At 38.7% G+C, this 27,502-nt stretch overlaps 3 protein-coding genes across 4 annotated transcripts; 2 read left to right on the top strand and 1 right to left on the bottom strand.

Moving 5' to 3' along the window:
• Positions 1 to 1,198: 1,198 nt before the first annotated feature.
• LOC147858256 (histone-lysine N-methyltransferase, H3 lysine-9 specific SUVH1-like) lies at positions 1,199 to 3,374 on the bottom strand. Its single transcript, XM_087327515.1, has one exon. It carries the CDS (start codon positions 3,341 to 3,343, stop codon positions 1,391 to 1,393), a length of 1,953 nt encoding a protein of 650 aa, XP_087183641.1. The 5' UTR covers positions 3,344 to 3,374; the 3' UTR covers positions 1,199 to 1,390.
• A 14,971-nt stretch (positions 3,375 to 18,345) lies between these two features.
• On the top strand, positions 18,346 to 21,477 carry LOC147858255 (receptor-like cytoplasmic kinase 176). The gene is made up of 6 exons (XM_087327383.1): positions 18,346 to 18,561; positions 19,054 to 19,406; positions 19,712 to 19,847; positions 19,949 to 20,091; positions 20,313 to 20,436; positions 20,761 to 21,477. The coding sequence occupies exons 1-6, from the start codon at positions 18,477 to 18,479 to the stop codon at positions 21,084 to 21,086; spliced, it is 1,167 nt and encodes a 388-aa protein (XP_087183509.1). The 5' UTR covers positions 18,346 to 18,476; the 3' UTR covers positions 21,087 to 21,477.
• A 1,945-nt stretch (positions 21,478 to 23,422) lies between these two features.
• On the top strand, positions 23,423 to 27,228 carry LOC147858254 (uncharacterized). Of its 2 annotated transcripts, XM_087327381.1 has the most exons (6): positions 23,429 to 23,545; positions 23,650 to 23,688; positions 24,754 to 24,847; positions 24,921 to 24,968; positions 25,060 to 26,610; positions 26,697 to 27,228. In XM_087327381.1, exons 3-6 carry the CDS (start codon positions 24,772 to 24,774, stop codon positions 27,119 to 27,121), a joined length of 2,100 nt encoding a protein of 699 aa, XP_087183507.1. In that variant the 5' UTR covers positions 23,429 to 23,545; positions 23,650 to 23,688; positions 24,754 to 24,771; the 3' UTR covers positions 27,122 to 27,228. The 2 variants fall into 2 exon arrangements, with proteins under 2 accessions (XP_087183508.1, XP_087183507.1); XM_087327382.1 differs by lacking the exon at positions 23,650 to 23,688 and having other exon boundaries at positions 23,423 to 23,545.
• The last annotated feature ends 274 nt before the right edge of the window (positions 27,229 to 27,502 follow it).

Below are 27,502 nucleotides of genomic sequence, written 5' to 3'. Positions count from 1 at the left end.
AATGTGGACAAAGGCATCAGTAATGTATGTGTCCTAAAGAACCTGATTGGGTATGTATATAAGTAGGGTTTCATGGAGACTCTTAAACCTGGTCATGGTGAGAGTCCCGCAAAGATCTCTCTTGACTACGTAGAGAGAATTTAAATCTATCTAAGTTTCAAATCAAAGGTCTTAGCACTAACGCTTATACAATTTACTCAAGGCTAGTGTGTATATCCTTATGGAAACAGATAATGGTACAACTCTACACATGACATTCAACATCTAATGAATCAACCAATGAGGTCGACAAATATGACATAAGAAAAGGGGAGAGTCACAATCTTGATAGGTTGACCACCTATATCAGACAAGCATAAATTAGTAGAGTACACAATACCACCAATAATTACAATGTCAAGGTTGTTTTGTTGGATTTCTCCTTAAATCATTTGCATATAAATAGTTCTGTTAACAGTGTAACAAATCGTTATGCCATTAAAAATCACCTGGAAATGTCTATCTCAAGGATATGTAGAAGTCGACACTTCGTGGAGAAAACTGTGGCAATCCCAATATTGTTTCAATATAGTTTCAGATGCAAGGTTCTCATGCAAAATCTCAAGGTCTCATAAAACTGCTATCTATCTACTCCATGGCTTATATAGGATAACATGCCCTTAACTTCTCTTTTATTATTCTCTCACTCTTTTCTGCAACTAGGATTTTGAATGCTATAGTAAAGATGTTTGCGGATTTATTTGGATTTCCACAACCATGTATTTCTATCTGATATAAACACCTGATGAAATGGGTGTATGCAAATTACGTTTATACATCAGATACATTGCAGGTTTAATGATATCATGCAATGACCCAACTTTGCGACTTTCAACAAGAGAATTTCCATATAAACTTGGCCATCTAAGCATCATGAACACTGAATCCCTCAAGAGGTTGTCAAAATATGTCTGTTCCAAAACCATACCACACCCAATAGCTTGAAAGAGACAAAACAAACATGTAAAGGATATCTTTCTAAACCCAAAAACCATACCATACCCATTAACTTGAAAGAGAGACAAAATAAAAACATGTAAAAGATGTGCCTTCCTAAACTAGAAGAGCCTACTAATAAGCTCCAATGAGAGACAAAACAAAAAGACTAACTATCCTTTCCTAAACCACAAACAATTAAATAGTGAAACCACAACAAAAATACATCAATGGAATTACATCAAGTCGGTGCAAAAAGTCACATAATTTACATCATGGAGGGGCATCAGGAGTTGCTCTGAAGAACAAATCTTTAAACAAGGAACCTCTCCAAAAGAATCCATGTTTAAATCCAAAAGAAGTTGATCTAATCTACCTACCTAATATTCCTTCACTACCCAAGTCTTTCTGCTTGTCATGATAGTGTATGGCCATAATTGAGAGTAAGCTCCCGAAAAGGCGCAATATTATCCATAGCAAAAAGCATCACATGAGGTGGCCATTCTGTTCGATGATGATCCCATATCACACGTTGTACAAGCAAATTTGGTGAACAACTATGGTGGATGAATCGAGCCATATTACCAATTTCTGTAGAATCAAGGGTAAATGCTGTCCCGGGTTCTTCATCATCTTCCTCACCATCCACATGCATTGAATTTTTCTTCTCAATAATATGGGCTGGCACATCGCCCCATTTAGGGGCATCTTTGTCAGTAATCTTGCCAAGATCCAAATAGTAATCTTGGCTTTTTAATGGATGATTATCATCCACGAGCTCCCCGATATATTCACATACAAAACTTCCACTTGGAATCACATCTTGAGACCTTAACCCCCAGCGGTTGTCCCCAGTCTTAAAAACCTCAAAGCGGAATTTGCTCGGCTTTTGAGTAACCCTATTCACACAATTGAGAGAGCATTTACAAGACTTACCACATTCATATATGATGGTCTTTTCCTTAACAAGCAACCCTGTGGTTAAATAAGGTGCCTTGTTTCCATTCTTTCGTAGACAGGTGCAACTTTTCATTGAGGCACAAATACTCTTAGAATTGGTTGTTTGGAGATGCCAGAGCTTAAGGGCCGGTTCACATACATCATGCATACTTGTAGAGTAAATGAAGGGCATGGGTCTCTCCTCGTCATCAACAGTGTTCACAACACATACAGGTAACGCCTCTTTCCCACCTGAAATGTCATGGATACGCAAACCTTCGCGTGAATGAGGCTCAAATTTCAATTTGCTAGACAATTTTACCATAGCCGATCCAAGTTCAGGTTGGCCAGGCAATCGATTTAGCTTGAATTTGAACTCGCTGAACCCCAAATTGTTTTTCTCCGTCCACACTTTATCGACCTTATAGAGCCCATCATACGTATAAGTTTTCCCAGATGGACTGTTCGGGTCCTTAATTCCTCGGATAACCCTCACTGGAACATTGTTCCTATAGCTACATTCCATGGCTAGATTTCCTCGTTCGAGCTTCTGATCTTCTGTTTGCTTACCATCTTGCCTGGGTTTTCCACCTTGACCGGTGTAAATAAGCACATCACCGCTATCTTTGGCACTATAGCCACCTGAAGAGATGATAGAGAGGGCAATGGGTCTATCATAAATAGAGTTTTCTGGGTGGCCATAAGCGATCCCACCTTGTACAGGACCATGCATTCCAATACAACATAGCTCCATCCTGAAGAAAAATACATCTCCAATCTCAACCCCAGGAAATTCGCCCACTAACTTTGCAGTGTTTCTGTTTATTGAGAGTCCATGTTTGATGAGGGTAGTACCCGCATGAAGGTCGGCCCGATTAAACTTCAAATCCTCGTCGAGTAACAAGCTCCTCCTCACCGCATCATAGATCCGGAGTGTTTTTATCACTGCACTTCGAGCATCATAATTCTGGACGTATGGTACAAGTGCAGTGCACAGGTTTATTGGGTTCTTAACGCGCGAAATAGCTAATTTTGAGGCCGAATAATCGGACGACCTCTTCTTATTGTTCTCTTTCTTTTTTGTTTTCCTTGTGCGAGGAGATTTGGGAGTAGCAGGAGTAAGAAGGGGAGCGAGAAAATCGATTTGATTGGGATATTGGCTTACAGGAATGGCATTTTGAATGATATGATCTAATTCCTTACCATTTGTGTCAGGTGTGTCCTCAATTCCATCACATATCTCCTTGTGGATGACAAGAGTAGTTATCCTCCGGCGGACACATCCATCGGGATAATCTCGAACAGCTGTCGATTTCTGCAGTTTCATGGGCACTAGTTGTAGATTCGGGGGAACATACAGGGCAGGGTCGGGCAGGCGAATTTGGGAAGTGGGGAACAGAGCTTCCACTTCTTCTTTTTCTTCCTTCATTTTTTATGAGACAGGGCTCACCAACAGGGCCTCTACTCCATGGCCTGGCCGTCCGATTTGCGACTTCACTCCGGCATGTGGACCTTTTTCCCCTGTCTCTGTTGCTTACCTTCTATGTACTTAGAAAGCAAAGATCGAGAGACAGAGACAGAGACAGAGACAGAGAAATAACCTTTTTCACTTTCTTGCTTGCTTAAGCTCCGATTAGCAGGGTATTATGCTCCGATTAGCAGGGTAGAGGGACACCGAGACAGAAACAGAGGATGGAGGCAGAGACAGAACAGAGTATGTACATATATATATATATATATAAGTTAAGAGAACTAAGCTCCCCCTCTTCTTCTCATAAGTCTAGATAGATAGACTTTTAATTCTCTTACTCTCCCTATTTCACATAACTCATGTGAAAGTGAGTCATAAGTAAACTCTCCATGTTCATTCCTTTCTTTGGAAAAAAAACAAAACTCTCCAATGTTCACGAAGAACTTTCGTGATGAACTATGTGCACATTCTATGTTCGAGAACTTTTTACCAGTGAATTGTGCACATTGTTGTATGATTATGATTGTGAGCGAAATTCGCGCAAGGATTGGGTTTAGTCGAAGATGTGTGGAAAAAGCATAGTCGAGTATGATCAAAATGTAGAAGAGCGTTGTATCAATGTGTGATACTTACAACTCCCGGACTTGTTTCGGGCAAAGTTTGCATAGTTACTTGTGGCCCCCAAGACCCCTTCACATCATTATGTGTTTGTGAGCTAAGTCACAATGAAGCAACGGTTCGGATGGCATACAAGGAGATGGGCTCTGAAATGTACATAACAATGTGTACGGTTGGTTTCCCCGTTCATCGAAGAATCACAAAGGTGTACGGGAGGTTTAGGACAACATAAGCATTGAAGCCATTAACCGCAGACTCACTATGCTGAATCAATTATAATCCCCCATTCTCAGTATCTTAGTCATGCAAAAACATCAAATCTTTCTTGTGGGGGAAGGTTCAATTTCAACTACTTGATAAATTTGAATTGGAATTCAATTTTGACTAATATTTGGAAATAGCATTATTTGTTACTAAATAATGTGTTAGTAGTTCTTTCTTACTATTAACAATATTGGAACTTTCCTTACAAAGTAACCACAAATCTAGTTTGTTTTTTAAGATGGAGATAAAGATTATATTATTTATGTAATTCAAGAATCTAACATTCATGTCTTGCAATTCAATGTTCAGATATATTGGTTGGATGATAGTAATTAAGTATTGTGAATCATCAATAATCTTGATGGATAGTGGCGTGAAACGTTATATGTGGTTATTCTCTTGGGACTAATTTGAAGACAAAAAAGTTTTTGAGCTTTATCAGATTCACTTCTAAGTGTAACCTTAAGCCTCTTCCTAATCTCCAACATTAAGTCTTAGGAATCTATCATAAGTGCTTAAGATCCACACTATTATAAGACTATGGTGAGCTTGACAATTATTTAATAGTAGAGTACTTGATGTTAATGATTTCCTATTTAAGTCATTAGTTAATTAAGTGATTAACTAATTGTTAAATATATTAAGAAGTAAATTGTCTATTTTGGATCAGGATGAGTGATGATGGGGTGGGGGCCGAAGCATATTTTCATGAGGAGACAAGGACATTATATTCATTTTGTTGTTGTAGGTACAGGATTTTGGTGGTAACCGCCGAGATGGTTGATGTGGAAATGTAAAGAATCGGATATGATTCTTGTGTAGTGGAAGAGATGTGTGTTATGTGTATGTATGAGTGGAAAGAGATGGGAGAAGAGAAAACACGAGATGAATAGATGAAAGAAAAATAAAGTACTCAAGAAGAATGTGTATATTAACAAGGAGAATAGCAAATACAAAATATAGCATTACAAGGAGTCACAGCCGCCACTATATGAAGTAAGAGGAGGGTGCTTTATACAAGGTCACCCTCTCTCTTCATTAACTCACTACAACAACTAGTCTCTCTTGGGGAATGTGAAGACTCATAGTCACTCATTAGTTATGTGTCATAATATATGATTCTATGACACACAGTTAATGTGTAGAGAGTAGTGGCGTGACTCTTGACCTTTGAGTGATCATAGATTCTCAAAGGGTGTGTTCACACGTTGCATTAGGTTGAGCTTGATTCTCAACAGGAAACATGAAGAATACTTCTTGAGGTTGTGATAAAGTTGAGTGTTGATGGTGTGGACTCTAGAGGTTTTATAGAAGCATATTATTGGCGATCGTGGAGATGTAGGACATGGTTGGAGTTGACATGGGAGAGGATAGTTTTGGGCTAACCAAGGCGCCCACCGCATTCTACGACAAATCATTCATCATATCTCAGGTGACATTATAGGAGTTGCAAGGTGGAGAATAAGTGACAGGAAAACAAGGACAACTATTCTAAATTATGGAGCCGGAGGACATGGTCACATTCGAACGAAGGATGACGTTCTATGTTCAGTACATATATGATGTCTCCTATCATTCCTTTTTTGTCTTTCACTACCCTTATTTGTGGTTCTCATAGATCATCATGGCAAGAGCCATTGTAATGTTTTAAGCCTAATCATTTCGTCATGTGTGGAGAATTCTACTAATGAAGAATATTTTTTTCAAAATAAATATATATATATATACATATACATATTAAGTTTCAATTATGTTTTATTATTTATATTTGTCTCGAGAGTAAGAGTGAGGAGTTTCCTAGTTAGATAATGCCCTAGTTTATGAAGCAGGAATTGATAAAACCTAGCTCTAGTGATTCTTCAATCACTAGAGTGCATAGTTCAACAAAACCTATGAACTAAAACCTAATAAAATGTATGCATAAAACAGTCCACACCTTTCGTGGGGCTCAAAAAAAACCCAGATATTGGCATGAGGGATCAAATGACTGGAGTCAAACAAGTTGACAAGAATAAATTGGACAATGTGATTAGGCCATGGATGAGAAAGAGGGGAAAACAAAAGGGAGTGCTCACTATGAACCTATATCTATCGCATGTCGTGAGTCATGACCATGCGGTGGATTTTATAAATCCTCATTCTCCCTCTCTACCATCCACTCATGCTTGTAATTTAACTTACTATAAACATCGTTTATTTCTACTATCTCAAGACACCTACTTCTTGCAAATCTCCAATCCACCTAAGGTGAAGCCTCCAAGGAAATCTATGATTCAAGAATTGCAAAGTTGGGAAACCCTATATTTTAGACTTGACAATTCAATAACTTCTAGAAATACCAAATGTCATCCTAGTTTTTTTGAAATATTCCCACAAGTAAACTCAAGTTTCCCTTTGGTGCACTTTTGAATTGTTCTGTGAGTTCTTGAGATATTGCGGGGTTATAAGAGGTTACTTTTGTCCTTCTTATAATTGGAAACCTTTGAGGCACGACGGGTGAGCTATGCGTGCACCGTCTCATGTCTTTATCACCACTTGTCAAGACTCCACAACTTTATGATAGATTTTATATTATCATAATGATCCATCACTCCTTGGTTTAGTACAATTTCTACACATAAAGTGAGACTCGTCAAATCCAAATAGGCTACATGAAAATGTCTCACTTTGATTGTATAGATTGATTATTTTTAACTTTTGATGAAAATAATAGAATGTCTATCTCTCAACATATATTATCACTAGTGAATGAAGAGACATTTTTCTAACAGGCCCAAGTTTGGAAAGTGTTTATAAATATAGTTGCACTTTATTTTCTACTAAGAATAGGGTATTCTACAATCCACTTAATTCGAGTATTGTACACTTGTTACAAGTTTTTTATTGTTAACATACCAAGAATCATTTTTCTTGTTAAGCAACATCCCCAATATTTGTTTGATATGGCAATTTTGAAGGCAATATAACAAAACATTATATTTCATCTTTTCTTCATGATCTCAATATCTTAGTGCAGAAAAATTTCGAGACATATATTAAAATATGTAATTCTAAATAGAGAGTGCCCCGAACGCAGCCGAGCGGTATCGAGTTTCCCTACTCCTCATGAATCAAGTAAGTCTCTTCAACTAGGGTGTAAGGTTAGTAGTAGGACTACACAGAGGCAACGAAACATGGTGGTGAATGAGCCAACAGTGGGCAATAAAGCATCAATGGTGGCAGCTAAAGCATCGGCGGCAAGGGGGCCAGCTGGACGGTGGGTGGAGTCGAGGTATGCATTGCAAGGGATGAGTAAGAATTGGGAGAAGCAACAGGCAGTGATTTTGGGACAAAGGAAAGGAAACAACATGTGGAAAGATGTAGGGAAACACATCAGTGGAGATATTAGTAAGATATGCAAGGAAGTAGTGCATCAAACTAATAATGGGGGATTGTTGGGCGAGGAGGTTAGGGCTCCCGCCAGCGGTATGGCAGCGGCTGCCTTCATAGTTGATTATAGGGAGGACTCACGGGTGTGGGGAGAGTCAAAAGCTTGGAATAAAGAGGTAGGGACGCAAGAGGGTGGGGGAGACCTCCCCAACCATGCATTATGGCATATGGAAGTAGAAGAGAGGCAACGGGGACCACAAGGTGGGCCGTATAAGGGGCTAGATGTTGTGGAAATGGAGGCCACCGAGGACATGATGCAGGTGGAGAACCTTTTGAATGAATGTGGTCAAGCACATAATGCATGTCGGATAGGGGACTATGATAAGCAATTGGAATCGAAGGAAAGCTCTGAGATACTTGATGTTTTTCTGTCCGAGGAAGAAAGTGAAACCTTAAATGCGGAGATTAGAAGATTAACGAAGTGTTCGTTCATTTGCAAATTACTTGGTGGTAGGCCTAGTAGGGGTATGGTTCGTGACATGTTACAGGTAGCTCTAATGGATAGGATCCCACATATAAAGAATGTGGATAATATGGGACGTAATTTCTTTCACATTGAAGTGGCAGAGGGGAGTAATCTATCACAAATTCTTGATATGAAATTTGTAGAGCTGAAATATGGAAGAGCTCTCTTATTGGAATGGCATCCTAATTTCAATGTTATGGAGGAAGCAAAAAAACTTGGTAACCCCATGGTGGTATCTATGGTATTTCCCAATCTTCCGCGACATTTATACCCCTTGATGCCAAAGATTGGGGCAAAGATTGGCACAGTTTGTCCTTTAAAGGAAACCATGGCAGACAAAATCAGAGACTCCCCTAAGATTAGGGTGCTTGTGCAAAGTTTGTCCTCTCTCCCCTCTATAATCAGGGTGCATGATGTGGAGGCAAGACTGATAGATGTGGAAGTGGAATATGAGGGTCTACCTAGTCAATGTTTCTACTGTAAAAAAAACGGTCACATGGCTAAAGAATGCCCTAGGAAGATCAATAATAGCGTAAAAAGGGAGAAGCTTAAGGGGCCGATAGGTAAGCAAGAGAAGACAAGGGTGGCAAGCCAAAATACTCTCAATGAGGCTGAGAATGTGAAGGCTAATGCCAATGTCTGGTCTCTTGTTTTGGGACGTAAAAATGGATTGCAAGAAGAAGGAAACACAGCTACACCTCAGGTAGTTTTGAGGAATCGTTTTGCAGTGTTGCAAGAAGAGGGTGTCACACTACAAGATCAAAGGACAACTAATATGGAAGAGGTGGTAGCGTGCACACCCGATGTTTTACTAAACAATACACACCTTAGCCAAGAAAATGTCATGAGCTCACCCTCCTCCATTGGTAAAAGTGGAAGTATTGGATTGAGAGCAATGAAAGAATGGTTACGTAAGGGGAGAGGTCAAGAAAGCTCTTCCACCACTTCCGAATTTCAGAAGCCACAAGTGTCACGTCATGAAAGTAGTGAAGCACCGGTCAGAGTTCCCGTCAAATTTGTTAGGGCCAAAAGTTCAGAAAGGGGCACTCTAGGCATGGGGTGTAAGTTTAGCCAGCAGGCTCTCACGAGATTAATTGATTTTTGTCATGAGGAGGCCTTAGGGCTGAGGGTTTATGTCATTATTGCTGAACGTAACAAGTTGCTGAAATTAGGCTTCTCATTTGATTTGTTGGACCTGGAGGTTTCGGCTAGTAACATGGCACGTATCTCTAGCTCCATAGAAGTCAAGGCACACAAATACTTCAACGGCCTGCCAGTCACCTTGAGTGGGGATAAGTGGATGTCGACGTGGATGACCACTGGAATGTCATGTGGGAGTTTCGATGATGCTTGCATTAAAAAGCAACTATTATTTTGCCTAGAGGAGAAGGTAGACTCCCTCTATGAGGTGCTACACTTCCATGAGGAGGAACTGGAAGAAGATATAAGGCAGGATGTGGTGTTAGGATGGGAGAAGATCAATGCGGGAGGTTGGGCATGGATTCATGGGGAGGGACTTTGTCCTTCTTGGGAGACCTCTCAATTATGTTCATGAAGTTAATCACGTGGAACATACAAGGTCTTGGTGGAAGCAAGTGCATGTTGGAAAGGAAGAACTTTTGTCAGGAGTTCAAATCCCCGTGCTTTAAGGGGATCCCGGACATTTTGCTCTTGCAAGAGCATCATTTGTGTGCGGACAGAATCTTGAGTATTGGCAATCCTCTTGAGGGGGATTGGCATACATTTTGGTCTCCAGCTCAGGGTGACCATGGTAGAAAAGGAGGTGTTTGTACATCTATTAGGCACAATCCGGATATTGTGGTCGTGGGTCAGGACACCATAGTGGAGGGACAAGCCATTTGTGTGTCGGTAAGATGGCATCAATGTATAGTTGGGATAGTAAACGTGTATGCCCCCAATTCGTCCGCTTTGTGGGCTGTTTTTTGGAGGCAATTGGCTGATGGCTTGCCATTTGCAGATGCGTGGATCCTTGCAGGGGATTTTAACATGACTTTGCACACAGAGGACAAGGTGGGTGGCACTCATACAGTGGTCCAAGGGTCAGAGTTAGTTGCTTGGGATCTGTTGATGGGACGATTAGGAGTGAAAGATGCATGGTATGTTCTAGAAAAGCCTCGGAGTTCACTAAGCTTTTCAAGAGCAGGTTGTAGTATAAATGGCTTTTGCATGTCTCGCATAGACAGAATTTACATAAGCTCAGAACTTGAAAAATATGGTAATAATGTTGAAATAATCGCTGGTTCAGCTTACTCTGATCATATGCCGGTTCAGATTACATTAGTCAATCAGAGGAGGCCAAATAGAGACCGCAACATGAGGATCAATAGTAAGCTTTTTGAGGATGCGGAAGTGGGAAGTAAGATAAGGTGCATATGGGCAACTAAGCCAGCTGGTTGTGGTGCACTTGAGACACTTAGTAGAAAGATTATCGAAACTTCACTATATTTGCACGTAGAGACTAAAAATAGAATTGCAAAGTCTAAAGAAAGAGAAGTGGGATTAAGAAGATCAATAGCATCTGCCCAAAGAATGCTTCAAAAAGATCCCACGTGTCAATGGTCTAGAGCCGGTCTTGAGGCTGCTAGAGAAACGTTACAACGGTTGATTACGTCTAGAAACACGATGTTATTCAGGAGTTCCGCGGCATGGTGGAGCAAGAATGGGGATAAGGTAAATCATCAATTTTTTAAGTATAAAAAGCCGAGATCAAACTGTAGGTGCAATCCTAAGCTGATTAAGGAGGATGGATCAGCATCGGAGGATGTGTCAGAGATCATGGAGGCAATCACAACTCACTATCGTGGGTTACTCTCATACAGTTCTATTATCCCCGAACAGCCTAATCTAACAGAATTTGTATTGGAGGGTATGCAACAAAGAATTTCAGAGGTTGCACAAGTTCATTTGTCAAGGCCAATCTTGGAAGAGGAGGTGTCAGATGCTTTGGCGGGTATATGTAGAACGTCTTGTCCAGGCATCAACGGATTATCAAGAGATTTTTTTGAAAACTTTTGGGAAGTGATTAAGGTTGACTTGGTTGATGGTCTTAATGAGGCATGGGCTCTTGGCCGTTTACCTGAGCATTTTAAAGAGGGGCTGATATTTCTAATTCCAAAGGTACAAGGCCTAATAGCTGATGCAAGGCAATGGAGACCGATTACATTGCTCAACACAATATATAAGATTTTTGCCAATATATTGGCCAAGCGGGTCAAACCCCACTTGAATGCACTAATTAATGTTGGACAAACAGGATTCATGGCAAACAGATGCATAATTGATAATGTGTTGACCTTTTGGGAGGCGATTGCCTTGGCAAAGAAAACCAATCAACATATTGTATGTCTCATGCTTGACTTCGAGAAGGCGTATGACAGAGTACAATGGCCTTTCTTAGATAAAGTGATGGAGAGGTTGGGACTACCCTCCAAATGGAGATCGGCTGTGTTAGCCCTTTACGAAGGAAGTTTGAGTAGGGTGATGGTGTCAGGGCATCGGGGCCCACGAATTCCATTATGCAAGTCTGTCAGGCAAGGGTGCCCGTTGGCCCCCTACCTTTATTTATTTATTGCAGAGGCATTCTCTTTCTTTTTAAACAAACCAGATGCAGGAATAAGGGGGTTAGTTGTCCCACAAGCGGGCAAGGAGTTGTTGGACTCATCATACGCAGATGACACTATGCTCTATCTACAAGGCAATGATGATAATTTACAGCTTGCTGAAAGTCGAATTGAGTTGTTTTGTAGAGCATCGGGAGGGAAAATCAATTGGAACAAAAGCAAGGGATTTTGGGTAAGTTCAAACCCATGGCCTCTTTGGTGCCCTAATGCTGATTTTCAATGGGTCCCCAATGGAATGGCTGTTAAATATTTGGGTTTTTTGGTGGGCGTTGAGACACCCAAAAATCAGCAACTTGAGCAAGTGAAAGACAAAATCAGAAAAAAGCTTCGGGTGTGGGCATCAGTAAAGCTCTCTCTTGCAGGGAGGGTGGTCGTGGTAAACCACATTTTGTTAGCCACCATGTGGCACTCGGTGGCATGTTGGGTGTTAGACAAAACTTGCATCAAAAATATTAAGGCAATGGTGAGAGGGTTCCTATGGTCGGGTAGAGACCATGAGAGGGCATCAGCTAAAGTGGCGTGGAGTTGTTTGATCAAGGCGAAAAACCAAGGTGGACTTGGGTTGGTGGATCCAGTTCACCAAAGTAAAGCTTTACTAGGTAAGCTACTTGTGCGAAGTTTACAACCTGGTCCTGAACTGTGGAAGTTGCTTCTTAGGGATAGAGCTGACCTTTGGTGTCCAAGGAATGGCGGCCCTTGGAAGGCAAAGATGTGGTGGTTGTTCAGTCCAGATTTAAAGCTGAAACAACCAAATAGCATGGAGGACAGGGTGGCACGTGCCATAATGATGGCTTGGTCAAGTGTAAGAGATGGGTTGGTCTTAATGCAACCGAAAACATTGGAGGAACAACTCCGACAACCGTTATTTTGGAACCCTAGGATTAGAAACGAGGACGGCATGATGCTTGGACAGAAAAAATATTTGCCATGGGGCCGCATGTTAGGGTACAATGTTAATTCAGTAAGAGAGTGGGATGTTTTCAAAATGAAGAGAAGGGAGGGTCAGTTTGGTAGCATTTCTTGTAGGCTTGAGAAGGTGACCCAACTGATAAATAAGGCTATTGATGGTCTAGATAGGTTGGATAAGGAAGAGGGGGACTGGTCTGGGTGGTTTGTAGGTGAGAGTGATGGACAAATTATCCGTGGCAAGTGTCCATCTAATGAATATCGTTTGTGGGGAAACCTAAGTGCTTTGTCCGACAATGGTCAGTGGTTGGCAGTGCGGGTGGCAGTGTTGGAAGGTAAGAAGTGGCAATTAAACCCAGACCCATGGAAGCTAGATAATGATTGTAAACTATGGCTATTGGACAACAAGCCTCTACATGATTTGGAGTGGGATCCACTAGAGGTATGGTGGCAAAAACCGGGAACGAACAAACTGGTGGGGTTTTTTGATTATAGTACTAAGCTCGGAAGGCAAATCATTGGCTCCAAATCAGTGGGTGCTGCTCAAACTCGCAATAGTTGGAGGGATAAAGGCATATCAGATGACTTGTTGAAGTCGTTTTGGCGGAGACTATGGGCATCTGATATGCCAGAAAAAATCAAGGTGTGGTTTTGGCTTCTTAGTCATAAGGCGTTACCAGTAGGGGAGTGGATGAGGTCTCGTGGTGGGGAGGCTGGTTGCCTGTTATGTGGTCACTCTTTGGAATCGATACCTCACTGTTTTTGGAATTGTGCAGAGGCAATCAGCATTTGGGGTCGAAGTCTCAGGATAGTGGCAGCATGCGGGGTGAATGGGAGAGTTGTGTGGGGGTCCTTACAGGGTTTGAAACTAACTAAGGAAGGTTGGGCGGAACAATTAAATCCACATGGTCATGGTTTTATATTGCAGGGCGGCAGTGTATTCAAAAGTGTTGGAGTAGAACCTGGTACAAACTCTGGTTTTTTTTTAGGAGATATGGATGTTGGTGGCATGCTTCTCGGTCTGGCACATTTGGACCAGACGATGTATGTTTGTTTTTCAGCAACGAAAACTCCCAAGCGGTGAGGTGTTGCTAAACATTTGGTTCGAGCTGGTATCTTGGCTGCGCGGACAGTACAACTCAATTGAAGGGAACTCGGATGCAGCAAACAGGGCTCGCTCAAAGTTTTTGCTGAAATGGGGTCGCTCTCCTATGATGGTTAATTCAGCGTCTGGTCCTAAATGGAATTACCAAGCACCAAGATGGTTGTTTCCGCCATTGGCTTCGTTGTGAATATGTGGTCACCATGGTGGTCACTATGTAAAAAGAGGCAGTGGGTTACTCTTGTTGTAAATAGTTAGGTGAGGATTATGCTGTTTTGATTATGGTTGTTCTTCGATGTAATTCTTTTGCTAACTAATGGGAAGTAGTGTTTTTTTTGGAAAAAAAGAAATACCAAATCCATTTCCAATAAGCCTTCAAATGCATAGTTCACAACTAAGTATTACAATCTAATGCAACACTTTACCTTTCACCATAGACAAGCTTGAGTTCCCACTATGGTCAACATTGACTAACCTTATTAAATCCCTTTCTCAATGACAATGTGCACTCCATTACAACATTCATTAGGAAAATGCGAGAACATTGAGAATGACTTTAAAACACTATGCGAAAAATGTTTCACTTGACCATTGGTGATGATAATAAAACCTTTCTATCTATATTAATTAAATTCAAACATTCACAAAATGACCAATGTCATGCAGTTTATGTAATTCAACTATACGTACAAAATGCTAAAAAGGTCAACTCGACAAAGGAGTATGTTGAAAGTTCTAGATAATAAAACTAGGGGAATGCCAAGTGATTGCAACATGGAGGTAAATAATTTCCTTGAAAAGGGCATTTCCATTTGCGAATGTTTCTAGCTACACAACTCTCATCGTTAAAGGAGGATCATACTTCCAGTATGCCAATTATGTCACATTCAAGAATATGTAATGCAATAAAAACTCAAAACATGAGCTCTACATGTAGTAATAGACATACGCCATACCCATAAGAAAGTGGAAAAATGTAACTATTGTCAAGCAAACTCTCTTTGTATATATAGATCAGTGCACGTGTGTGTAAAACATCTAGATATATACATGTGGATTTTGGGATGTAGTAATATTGCTTTCACTTTCTACAATAGGGTGTGGGAACAAGTTTATTCAAACCTAAAATAGCCAATTTTCCTACAACTTTGAAGCAAACCTAATGTCTACATTGCTTAATATTTATATCAATGAAATGTTAGTAGAATTTCCTCATAATTGTATCTTTTTTTGGTTACTTTGTGAATGACACGAACATTTATCATGAATATGAATCTTGATTGCACAATGAATGATAATCATTTCTGTTTCTCATATTTATGTTCAATGAAGTTGGAACATAATTTTGTTTTCCGCATGTGAAGCCATTAGTTTTTCACCATACTAAGCCCTATGACTTTTTAAGCTTATAAACTATTTGTGGAAATACTTTTTTATCATTCATGTATAAGGAACAACCAAAAGAACGATGCATATAATTGACTTTTCTTGTAAGGCTACATGCATAAGCTATGAGGTAAGATAACAAACTAATTGTAGCGTAGTGTCATGTGAGAGAAATCACCATAATCTTGACTTTTCTTACAATTCTAAAACACATGAACAATGAGGTAAGGAAACAATTTGTAGTGGTTCTAAGAAATCGCCATTAACTTGAGTTTTGAAACACTAGGAATCAACATTAGTTTGATTTTGTATCAATTTCAAACGCATAAGATAATACAAAGTAATGCTTGTAGCCCATTTGGGAACAATTCCTTAGAATCCAAAAATAAATCAAACGAGCTTGCCCATGGTGTGATGCTCTCTTTCCCAAGATCCGTTCATAGTTATACTAAAAGGGTTAACTCATATGCCCACCTCATAAGTATTGAAAGGGTAGTCTCTAGACCATAGGCCTAGGGATGAGCATGCACATTTTATGTAGAACTTGTGCAAATGCGTATGAGATCCCATTAGGATGATGTGTGTCAAAACTACTAATGCGCTCTAGTTGTTGTGCCAATCAAAGATACTCAAATTCTTACACATCCTTTTAGTCCCTTCAAGCTTGACGAGACTCTTTGAAAGTAGAATTTTTTGTGTATATAAGTTAAGGTTGATTCACTTGCAACTTAGAGAATTATAAAATGATAATGGCTTTCCGCCCAAACATCTAAACATGTAGTCATATGCCCTTATGCCCTTCCTCCATTCCTAGGTTTCACACATAACCCTTTCGTATGTCATCATCCACATGTTTGTCTACCATTTTGGGATCACAATAGTCTCTAACTATTTTCCCCTTGTTGAAAACAAAATATTTTCTAGGAGATTCTAAACCATTGGAACTTTGAGATGTACGTGTTCACCTTCCTTAAAGGTAACAAATTTTGCACCTTTTGCATTGATTCTCTACTTTTCACCACACTTCACCTTCCTTAAATGTAACAAAGCCTAGGTATTGCAATGCATGACTTGATCTTATATTTCAATTATCAAATACTAAACTCAACTTGGCATTTTTTATACGAAGATGGATGCCTCCACTTCGGACATATCTTTCATAATCAAGGAGTGTTAGGTAACTTGGCATAAAAAGTATTATGTAGAAGTGGATGGTTCTATTAATAATCTCCAATTGGTGACGACAACATTAGATTATCGTATGCAATGGTCCATCGTCTCCGTTCTTTCAACCTATATGTAGGCACACGTCATGAAATAATTAAGAAGTTCAATAAAAACTTGGAATATGTGGATAAAAGAGACAAAAAGATATTGTTGACACCTTGAACTAAGCATATGTCAGATGTGATTCTATATTTCTATTTTTGTTTGTTGCATGACCCAATCTCCACTGTAACATGATTTTCTAGATTTAAGAAGAACATTCATCTTTTCTGTTCATAAATTTGGGGAGTCTTTCCTACTTTTATTGTGCAACTCATCCAAACGAAACTTCTCTACGAACTAGGCTGGTTTTCCACTCCTAAATCAGGAGTAGTAAAATGGAGAGTGACCATATCTTTGTTTCAAAATTATTTTTAATACTAACAAAAAGGTTCTCAACTGTCTAACCTAAGTAGCTTGGCTTATAAAACCGACAACATAAACGGATAAATGATTTATGTATCTTGGGGTGTTTGACGTATGAATACACTTGTGTAGTATATTATAAAATTAGGCAACATTAGTATTCAATGGAATAAGCAGATGCACACACCAATTGATTTCATGATGATGGCAACTATAGGGAATCGCGAAGGTCACACAATGTGCATCACAAAGACCAATATTCTTCAACAACTACCCACACTAACGCGTTACGAAAATAGCTTGACTCGCAATTAAATAAATCATTTCTTTCTTCATTCTTTCCATGCGAATAAAGAACGAATTAATGTGTTACATTGAAAAGGCATCGAAAGAGCCACATGCATGCGGAACTTAGAATGGCAACGCTCCTCAATAAAACCAATCCCAACTTTACAAAATCGATGCCCACAAACAATGTCTTATTGGGTTACTTTAAAAATAATGCCTCGAGATGCATTGGTTTACAAAATTCAATGCCATGATTGAGGCAAGAAACTCTTAGCTTAGGAAGAGCAAGAGGCAGTGAATGGGGTTCTAGGGGTTTGGGGAGAGAAATCACAAAGAAAAGCAAATGGGTCGACTTCATACTCGGCTACGTGAGGAGGAGGAGGGGGGGGGGGGTTGGCCCGCGGGTTGTTTGTAATGGTGCTCTAGCAATCTCTCGAAAGTGTGACCACCCCCAAAAAACCCATATCTATGGAAAGTATCATCATTTACTTACTACCACCAATGAATGAATAATGTCCTATGCAGTAGTAGTAGTCATAGTATGTAATATACTCGAATGCATGGGCAAACATTCTTTTTTCCCATACGAATGCGAATGTTATAAAAACATTCGTATGTTTTATTTTTACACTTTATACTTTAACTTTCTTACCTTAAAAATAAATTTACCTTATAATAAATAACGAATAAAAAAAAAAAAGGTTTTTAGTACTGCAATATAGGTTTCCATAGTAACTTTTTACCATACTTCGAAGGGTGTTTACCATACTCGAATGATGGGAGAATTGGAGAATGCGAATGCACGTATGGTAATAGTAGTTATTTTTTAGCCCACAAGAAACAAACACTATTTCTCTTGCTATATATATTGTATATATGTAGGAATACGACGTATTCTGTGACGTTCGTTGTATGAGAGAGAAGGAAGTAGCCCTGCTGCGTTTTATAGTTTTCTTTCTTTCTTTCTTTGTTTTGCTTTTATCAAACGTTTTGTGATGACTTTTCTCTCTACAGTCTATACCTTTCTTTGTTGTTTTTTTTTTTTTGGGGGCTGGGGGGGTAAGTGATGACTTTGTCTCATCTCATCTTTTTCACTGGGTTTATCCGTGAGAGAGAAAATCAGATCAGGGCAGCTGACATCAAAGAAGCCATCTCTCTTCTTGAATTGTGACAGAAAGTCTCATCTCATCTTCACTGGGTTTATCCGTGACAGAGAAAATCAGATCAGGGCAAACTGAATCAAAGAAGCCATCTCTTGAATTGTTACAGAAAGCCACAGACACAGTGAAGAAGAAGAAGAAGGATTAAGATTAAAGAAAGTAACTCCTCCTCCTCCTCCTCTTCTTCTTCTTCTTCTAAATGGGCAATTGCCTTCATAGAAGCAATGCCGCCGTGAAGCAGGTTAGCTCTACCACAACCAGCACTCAGAACTCCTCTGCTGCAGGTAAATAAATTTCCCTTTCCTCCGTTTCCATTTCTTTACTTTGGATAACACACAAAAGCATTAATGCTTTGTATGGATCATCGACATGGTCTCAGTTTGTTTTTTGGAATGACCATCAAACACAGGCTTCGCTAGAATCAAATGTTCCCAATCTTCCACTATTTTGTTCACTCACATACATCCGCCTCTGTGTTGTATGATAGCAGAAGGCATACGATCAATGACTTACATGCATCCAATATAGTTCACGTCTCTCCTGTTTTTTTCACATTTCTATGCTTTTTGCAGCCATATCCATTTCCGCATCCCGTTACTTCTCAAAATGGTTTTTTTTTTTTTTGCATATGATAAAACTATGCCTTTTACAGATCAGATAGTTGAACTTCTACTATTCTGTTTTGTCCACAATCTCTATCTTTGGTTTTTCTTTTGCATAACATAAAGCCTATGCTTTATATGAATCAAGTGTCTGGAATATCTATTGTTTTGCAGCCACATCTACATCTACATCTACATCCACATTCGCCTCCACCTCCTCATCTACATCCATATCCACAATATCTCAATATTCATCCGGAGGAAGCATCTCGACCCAAAAAAGTGGAGAGCTCCCTCGGTTCAGTAGCTTGAATTGCGGGAACTTACGCAACTTCTCATATGCGGAGCTTCGTGCGGCTACAAAAAACTTCGCGCAAACCAGACAACTAGGTGAGGGAGGATTCGGGAAAGTGTATAAAGCCTACATAGATGAGCAGACATTCGCACCTGTGAAGCCTGGACAAGGGATGACGGTTGCAATTAAGAAACTTAACTTGGAAGGCACACAAGGACACCGAGAATGGCTGGTAATGGCGAAAAAACTTTCTCCTCAATCCCTTTTCATGCGTGTTTTCTGTGGTTAGGATTCTTTTGAGGAAGATCTTGCATCTGTTTATATAGCAAACAATTGACTCCTTACAAATGTATTCTTATAAGAAGCATGATATTTCCATAGTGAACCAACCATTCTTTGAATGAATAAACTGACCTAATGGAAAAACATGTATTCTATGCATTTCTTGTTTATGTCGGGATCTTACAATTACCAATTTGTATTTAGCTTGTGATGCTTTTCGTTTCTTCTAATATATAATGTTCATTGTTACTGCAGACAGAGGTGTACTTTTTGGGAGCACTTTATCACCCCAATCTAGTGAAACTTATTGGCTTTTGTGCCGAGGACAGCCACCGGTTACTTGTATATGAATATATATCTCGTGGGAGCTTAGAAAACCATCTTTTCAGCAGTAAGTTTTGGAAGGAATGAAACCTTAAATATAAATCAGTTTCCATGGATTTTATTCAAAACAGTCTTTAATTTAACTAAAAAATTTCTGAATCTTTTCAGTGTGGAAAAGCAGCCGAAGTATACCATGGGAAATTCGAATGAAAGTTGCTCTTGGTGCTGCCAGAGGCCTTGCATTTTTACACGATGATCAAACACAAGTTATATTCAGAGACCTTAAGACTGCAAACATTTTACTAGATGATGTAAGTTTCCCTTGAGTTGGTGGTGTTCCTTTTTCTATCATCATAAATTCTTCTTGAATTGAGCTCAGAATTCACGAATATCTTACATCTGACCCCTAGTTTTTGCCTATATATACAGGCATACATAGATTTTGTTTTCAGCCAAAACTGAATATATATATTGTTGCTGAATATATACGGATTGCAAGATATTAAACCTGCTACGTTTTGTTGTGATGTAGAACTATAATGCAAAGCTTTCAGATTTTGGATATGCAAAAGATGGGCCAACAGGCGACAATACACACGTGTCCACCCGTCTCATGGGAACACAAGGCTATGCTGCCCCGGAATACCTGGCAACAGGTAATACACATTTACATTTTTTTTATGTGTAGACGTATGTTTCTTGAAGATACTCTTTCATTAAGGAAAAAAGACCAAAGTATCCCCGAGTTACTGGGCATTTTCCAGGATATACCCTAAGTTCTCAAAATTGACCTCAATATCCTTATCTAGTACAAGCTTTACTACTACAGAGGAATATGCTGGTAATTTTAATTAGGGGTATGCTGATAAATACCCAATAATCTTGGGGTAGTTTGTATGTAGGCTTTAATGTCTTACCTGTGAGTTTTTGCACATTTCTGAAGCTCCACCATAACTTGATACTATTTGTTGATTGTTCAGGGCATCTTACACCTAGGAGTGATGTCTATAGCTTTGGTGTTGTGCTACTAGAGCTCCTGACAGGCCGCCGAGCCATTGATCTGGAAAGACCACCTATGGAACAAAAGCTCGTCGAGTGGGCTACACCATACCTAGTCGACAAGGGTCGGGTGTTGCGGATTGTTGACCAGAAGTTAGATGGACAATATTCACTTAGAGAGGCTCATAAGATTGCGAGCTTGTCTCTTTCGTGTTTGAGTGAAGAATCAAAATCCAGACCCACAATGAAAGAAGTTGTGGAAAGTCTTGAATCTTTGGGTCATGCTAAGAGAAGACCAAGGGATTAGTGAAAGATGGGTGCAGTTCTGCTAATCTCACAGGTTGGAGATTAATGAAGATTGAATGAAAGCATCAAATTATGTAAATGTAGAAGAGGATGCATTAGTTGTCAAAACCTATCTTCAACGGCTACAAATATTTTTCTGATAATATTTATCATACAACATGAGGCAACTTATCGAGTAGGCTTTGACAATAGATCTATGTAACATTGACATTGTGACGCATAGAATTTTGTTGCCCTATGGATGATGACCAAATTTCATGTATATTGCAGTTCTTGCATGATTTCGATGTAAATGCACATCGCATTTATTTTGATTCGTCTTCAATTGGTTCAATCCAATGATTTGTTGGAAAGGATAATGCTTTGTTTCTAAGGGAATGATTTTTAATTTTTGGGGTAGAATCACTTTGACAAGTCTGACGTGGGTGGATCATTACTTCTACAATCAAGTCTGAAGAATTTTATGTAGTGCCTTGAAGTTCATCCATAGAATGCATCAGTTAGGCATGACAGAAACTTAATTAATAGATAGGCCATGGGAGTTGTAAGACACGCAGAAACAACAATTCATTGGGGTAAGTTGGTACACGATGTCCAAATATAAAAGAAAAAGACACACTATTTGCAATGATCATCATGGTATTCTTATGGGGCAAACTTAGATAGAATTTAGTGATCCTCCTAATGTAGAGTCCTGTATACGCTTGAGGTGGTGGCATGAGAGAGAATCGCATGGAGAAGAATGATCATAGATATAAGCTGATTCTTGGACTAGCACTCAGTGTTGAGACTTTTCATGTTGATGCTGGTTTACCAATTCAATCATTTGAATTCATAGGGGTAGGCATTTACCTTCTTTTTCTTGCCAATCAAACTTTCTTACACTTTCCATCACAACTAGAATGATTCAAATGCTTCAATGTCCTACTTATGGCAATGAAATCTATATACATTCAAGAAGTATATGTACGTTTAATCTATTCACCAAACTTTGATACTGCATGTGTGTACATTGATCCACATCGGTAGAAAATTCTACATCTAATCATATGCAGAAGTACAGAATCAGTTACAGAAACCACAAGCTGATCAGAGCACTCACAAGTTTCCATTTAGAACCTCCTTACAAGTGAACCTGTTTTCACAGGCTCCTGAACAAACATATTAATTAACAGTCCATTCCCAAGACATTCCCAAAACAAATGTGTTTATATTCAGGCTTGGGTGCTATTAGATGCTAGCATGAATCACAAAACACTGTATCATTCATGATTTTGTTGTCCAATCTGATGTCCTACGTTTTAATCTCGCATGTGAATTTCACTTCACATCTAGGATTCCAAGCATTTCACAATCCAGAGGTAATGTGCTTCTACGGTCTACCTTACGATTTTGGCATGGAAACGCGAGATTTTCAAATAACGTGAGCGAGGCCTCGAAGAAGGCTACATATTGCAGAATGCCTTGGTCCCGAAAGGTTCTGTTTGGATGTGTGGCCTGTGAAATGGTCGAATTTGGGATCGATGGAGAGTTGATGATGGCAGCAAATGACAGGAGCCAATGAGAGAGGAAATGCCGATCGAGTTAGTTCTCTTATGATACCATGGACACCATGGATACTTGCGATTGATCTGATCGATCGATTCGATTCGATAGTACTCACGCATTATGATGATATGGCTGATCTCTTTTCTCATTCAAAGACAAGTCGTAGGTAGGCAGGCAGATACATGTAGGCATACATAACATACCCATGAATCAATGAAATCCATTAATACACACACACACACACACACACACACATACACACACATGTGTGGCATTATGATGGCACGTTTCCATGCTTCGTAGATACTTATCTTATTATTTATATATTTCATCAAATCTTTTGAAAACCTTCACATACATATGTATATGTATTTATTTTATTTAATTTTTTCTTATATTTTCCATTCAACGTTTCTTATTCATTGAACTGATTACTCGTATATTTATTGGGGGGAAAAAACTATTTAATATTTATATTTTTCATTATGTATAGATACATATATTAATATATATATATATATATATATCGGAAAACAATAACAAAACATTTAACGCCTTCAATATTCAATACGCGGGAAGGTTTTTATTATTATCATAATTTATCTATTTATTTATTATCAATTGTATGTTTTCTTAATTTAAATTTCAGGCATGAACTAATTGATTATGATGATGATGATGATATCGACAACGACGGCATAGCTCCGCATAGCTTCTTTTTTTAGAAAACTCGTGAATCCTCCATAGCTTCTCACTAGGATGTCCTTGTTCCTTCCTTCCTTCCTTTCATTCTTCTTCTTCTTCTTCTTCTGCTGTTGTGATTACTGTATCTGATGCTCTTAATGCCAAGCTGTTAACTTATCTTGGAATGTAGACATTTTCTCCCTATCGCAGTTACAAGTTTAGCTGAGGGTAAGTAATTATGTCTTCAAATTCTTTCTGTCTTTCTTCTTTTTGTCCTGCTGTTATTGCTTTAATGCATCCTGTTAATTCAAAAACATTGACTTACCTCGCAGCGCGGACATTTCTTCCAATTAAAACAATTTAATCTCAAAGTAAGTAATTATGTCTTCCAATTCATCTTCATACTAATTTATGTTCCTTTTCTCTTCTTGTTTCTACATCAATTTGATATTGTTTTCCCATTCTCGTAATCCAGGATTAACGCAGAAACTTCATACTAATTTATGCTTCTTTTCTCTTCTTATTTCTACATCAATTTGATATTGTTTTCTCATTCTCGTAACTCAGGATTAACGCAGAAACTTCATGTTACTAATTTATGTTCCTTTTCTCTTCTTATTTCTACATCAATTTTGATATTGTTTTCCCATTCTCGTAATCTAGGATTAACGTTGAAACTTCATACTAATTTATGTTCCTTTTCTCTTCTTATTTCTTCATCAATTTGATATTGATTTCCCATTCTCGTTATCCTGGATTAACGCAGAAACTGTCACCTGGAAAAGTTCTAGTGCTATTTTACATAAATTCTCCTAGATATAATACAACATGTTTTTCCTATTGTATTGATGTTCCTAATCTGGTTTTGGCATCCTGAGTCTGTCCTTCATAAGCAGTTCTAAATCCTTAATATTCTGTCTACAGCATATAATCTGCGCTACATGCATAGCAAGCTAACATTACATGTCTCGTATTGTCTATATTCTTTCTTTCAGTAAAATTCTATCCCTTTCTTCTTTCTTCTTTCATCGGATTTCTTGCTTCATGCCATATCCATTCTGCCTTGTTGAATAGTTTTTCTTCGCTATGTTAATTTCAAAAAGGAGTATTTTATGTAACATTTTGTGATGTTCTGTACATTATACATAATGAAAACATTTTCGACAATCTGAAGAGAATTCTCGTTAGTGCTGCTCGCCATCCTACAGTCACCCTCGAGTGACACAAGCAAAACGCAGAGACATAGCCATATTAATCTAGAGGAATTCTATTGCACTTCATGTTTCTATTCATTGCATTAACGAAAAGTCACCAAATATAGTTGTTTTCTTTATTTTAAACATTACATAATCAATGCCTGCCATCTTGACGCTACAGGGACGGCATGTAATGAAAACATTTTCGACAATCTGAAGAGAATTCTCTTGTATATGCAGATATAAGCTTCCAACTACATGAACGAAGCCCGTGCAGTACTGTCTTCATCAACAATTGTATTCAATGAGATTACTGAAGCTGGAAATAATTCAGGTTACAATAATGTTGCAATATGTCGCCCCTATTATATTAATGCGTTAACTCATATATATCATTTCTGTTGCAGGTATTTCTGCTGTGCAAGTTTTTTGTGAAGGGTTGCAGGCCAACGAAGGTAGCTAATATTTGTTATCAATGTATTGAGGATTAGAACTAATCAAGCCATAAAAAGTATCATTTATAGATCATTTGTATTACTGTATTGGAAGCGAAATACATGTATCCTGGATCTATTTCATCCAAATATGAAAATCCGAAAGAACTGAACTTGGACGATGGTAGAATTGTCGAACCATCAGCTATTGCAGCAGTAGAAACAGAAGAGTTTTTTCTGCTATCTGTTATGAAATCCACTTCAGATGATAGTTGTGGCGTAAACGCAGTTGAAGAGAAATGGAAAAGGAACGATTCAGAAGTTTCCTGTAAACAAGCTGTAGATGATGATTCAGAATATAGAGAACTTGTTAAAGATTTTGCATCGTCAGAAGTTTCTCATGAACTAGTATCTGGTGTTGTACAGTATCCCCCTCGTGTATTTGATCAAGAAGGCAAACAAGAATTTGAAACTGACGAGAAGATGGAAGACACAGTATTAATGTTTAGTAAGAAATCAGATATTGTTTCATTTGCTGCTGACAAAAGACGAATTGAATGGCCAAGTTGCAATAATCTACATGGCATGGCTATCCTTGAGATGGCAAATGAGAATTCTGTTCAACAGATACAAATCTGTGGAGACTTTCAAGAAACAAATATGCCTGAACGAGTTTTTGAAACTGTACATAATTGGTGCTTTGATGCAGCTATCCAGGATAATCAAGCACTAGAGAAAAGCGTTCATGAGTTTGATGCTCCAAGTATATTATTGGAATATGATATCCAAAGTACAGAGAATATGTTAGTTGAAGATATGCAGTATGGCAGAATATTGTCATTGAAAAGTATTCAAAGAGAAGATTCTCAGATTGATAAAATGTTGTCGCAAGAGTTTAATGGAAATGTATTCAAAGAAGACATTGAGAGCGGTAGAGTATTGTCACCGGCAAGTACAGATGATATATTTAGAAAAGATATGGAGAACTATATAATGTTGCAAGAAAATGACACACTAGATGTGGCAAACGAAATAAGTGAGATAGCGTCTCTTCAAGAATTTAATGAGACAGTTGAAACAGCTGTCAATGAGGTTGATGTGAAAAGAGCTACTTTGAAACCTCAAGTTGGAGCAACAATTCCAGTAGATACCCAGAGTACAGAGAATGTACTCACTGAAGATTTGCATAATTGTAGAGTATTGTTACATGAAAGTGAGGAGAATACGTTACTTGAATATGTTCAGAGTGGTAAAATATTGTTGAAAGATAGTCAAGAAGTCGTACATGATGATAGAATATTGGTACAAGAAAGCGTTACAGAGAATATATTCAGAGAAGATGCGGAGAATTGTGGAAGGTTTTCACGAGGAAACGACTCACTAGGTGTGGCTTGTTTTCAAGAACATAATGCTGAAGAAACTCTTGCATCTTTTGTCACTAAAAACATTGTTGCAGAGGTTATAGTACAATATGAAACCAGATTCCAAGAGGAAAATGCGATAGATGTTAGACATGTGAAAGCAGCACCCATGGCTTCAGTTCTTTCCTCTGAATCTTTTGATATTGACATGTATGAGGATGCTCGAGAGAGTCTGGGAACATGCTCTATAAGTGGTATAAGCTTTTATTATGATGCTGATATGTGGAATCAGTGTTCAGGTGGTAAGCTGACCTGAAGCTGTACAAATTTAATCTCAAGTAATTGCTTTCCCTTTGACCTTATTCCTGAAATTGTCATGTTATTGCAGAATCCAATTTCAGCTCTGTAAAGAATAGATTGCAAGATGCTAGAATGGAACGAGAAGACTGTAATCCACCTTGTGGCGGATTAAATTACAAGGTAAAAGACAATGATCTCCATGTGACACCGACAACAGAACAAGAATGGAGAGCACCATCTTCAAGAACATGGGAGGTGCAGAGTGTAAGCACTGAAGCGGAAGAAATACTGATCCACACCAAACATGAAGAGGTTGATATATCTCATGTAAACAAACCACATACACCTTTAAGAAGGCTTCTAGCTGAAGCCCAAGGCCAAGAGGACAAATATAAAGTCATTGGTGGAGGTTCCCGTGATCGCAAGAAATTAACAAATGGATGGGATTCTGATGCAAACGGTGCGAAGCCTAAGACAAGATCTGTATGGAGTCATTGCATTTGTTGTGCATAGGATCAATTGAGCTTTACTTCCTATTTATATATACTATATATAAATGTGTACATATACTATTAGTTGTGGTTTTTTGCTTAGCTATGGTGTTTTAACGAGCAGGCTGTATTGTTTTGGCAATACTGATTCCAGACAAAGTGGAATTCCACTCAAATTTATCTAAGGGTGAGTGCTTCGTGCTTTCATTGGATTGCTTCTTTGTGTTCTTCATGTGTCCTGCATTTCCCAAGGTCTCATCTGTTTTGATTTCCCTTGGTATGATCCATATTCCGCTTGAAATATAGTATAATGCTAGAGAAACATTAAGCTTAGGTGGTGGGTGGGCAATGATGATTCATAATCATATTTACTTCCATGGACACGGTGATGAGGTGGTGGTCT

This window comes from Azolla caroliniana, unplaced genomic scaffold (assembly GCF_043228905.1).
Source record: "Azolla caroliniana isolate FFs.n. ecotype wild unplaced genomic scaffold, voAzoCaro1.0.p SCAF_11, whole genome shotgun sequence".
Classification (NCBI taxonomy): domain Eukaryota; kingdom Viridiplantae; phylum Streptophyta; class Polypodiopsida; order Salviniales; family Salviniaceae; genus Azolla; species Azolla caroliniana.
Note: the sequence above shows the minus strand (reverse complement) of the source record. Positions and strands in the feature narration are given on the sequence as shown.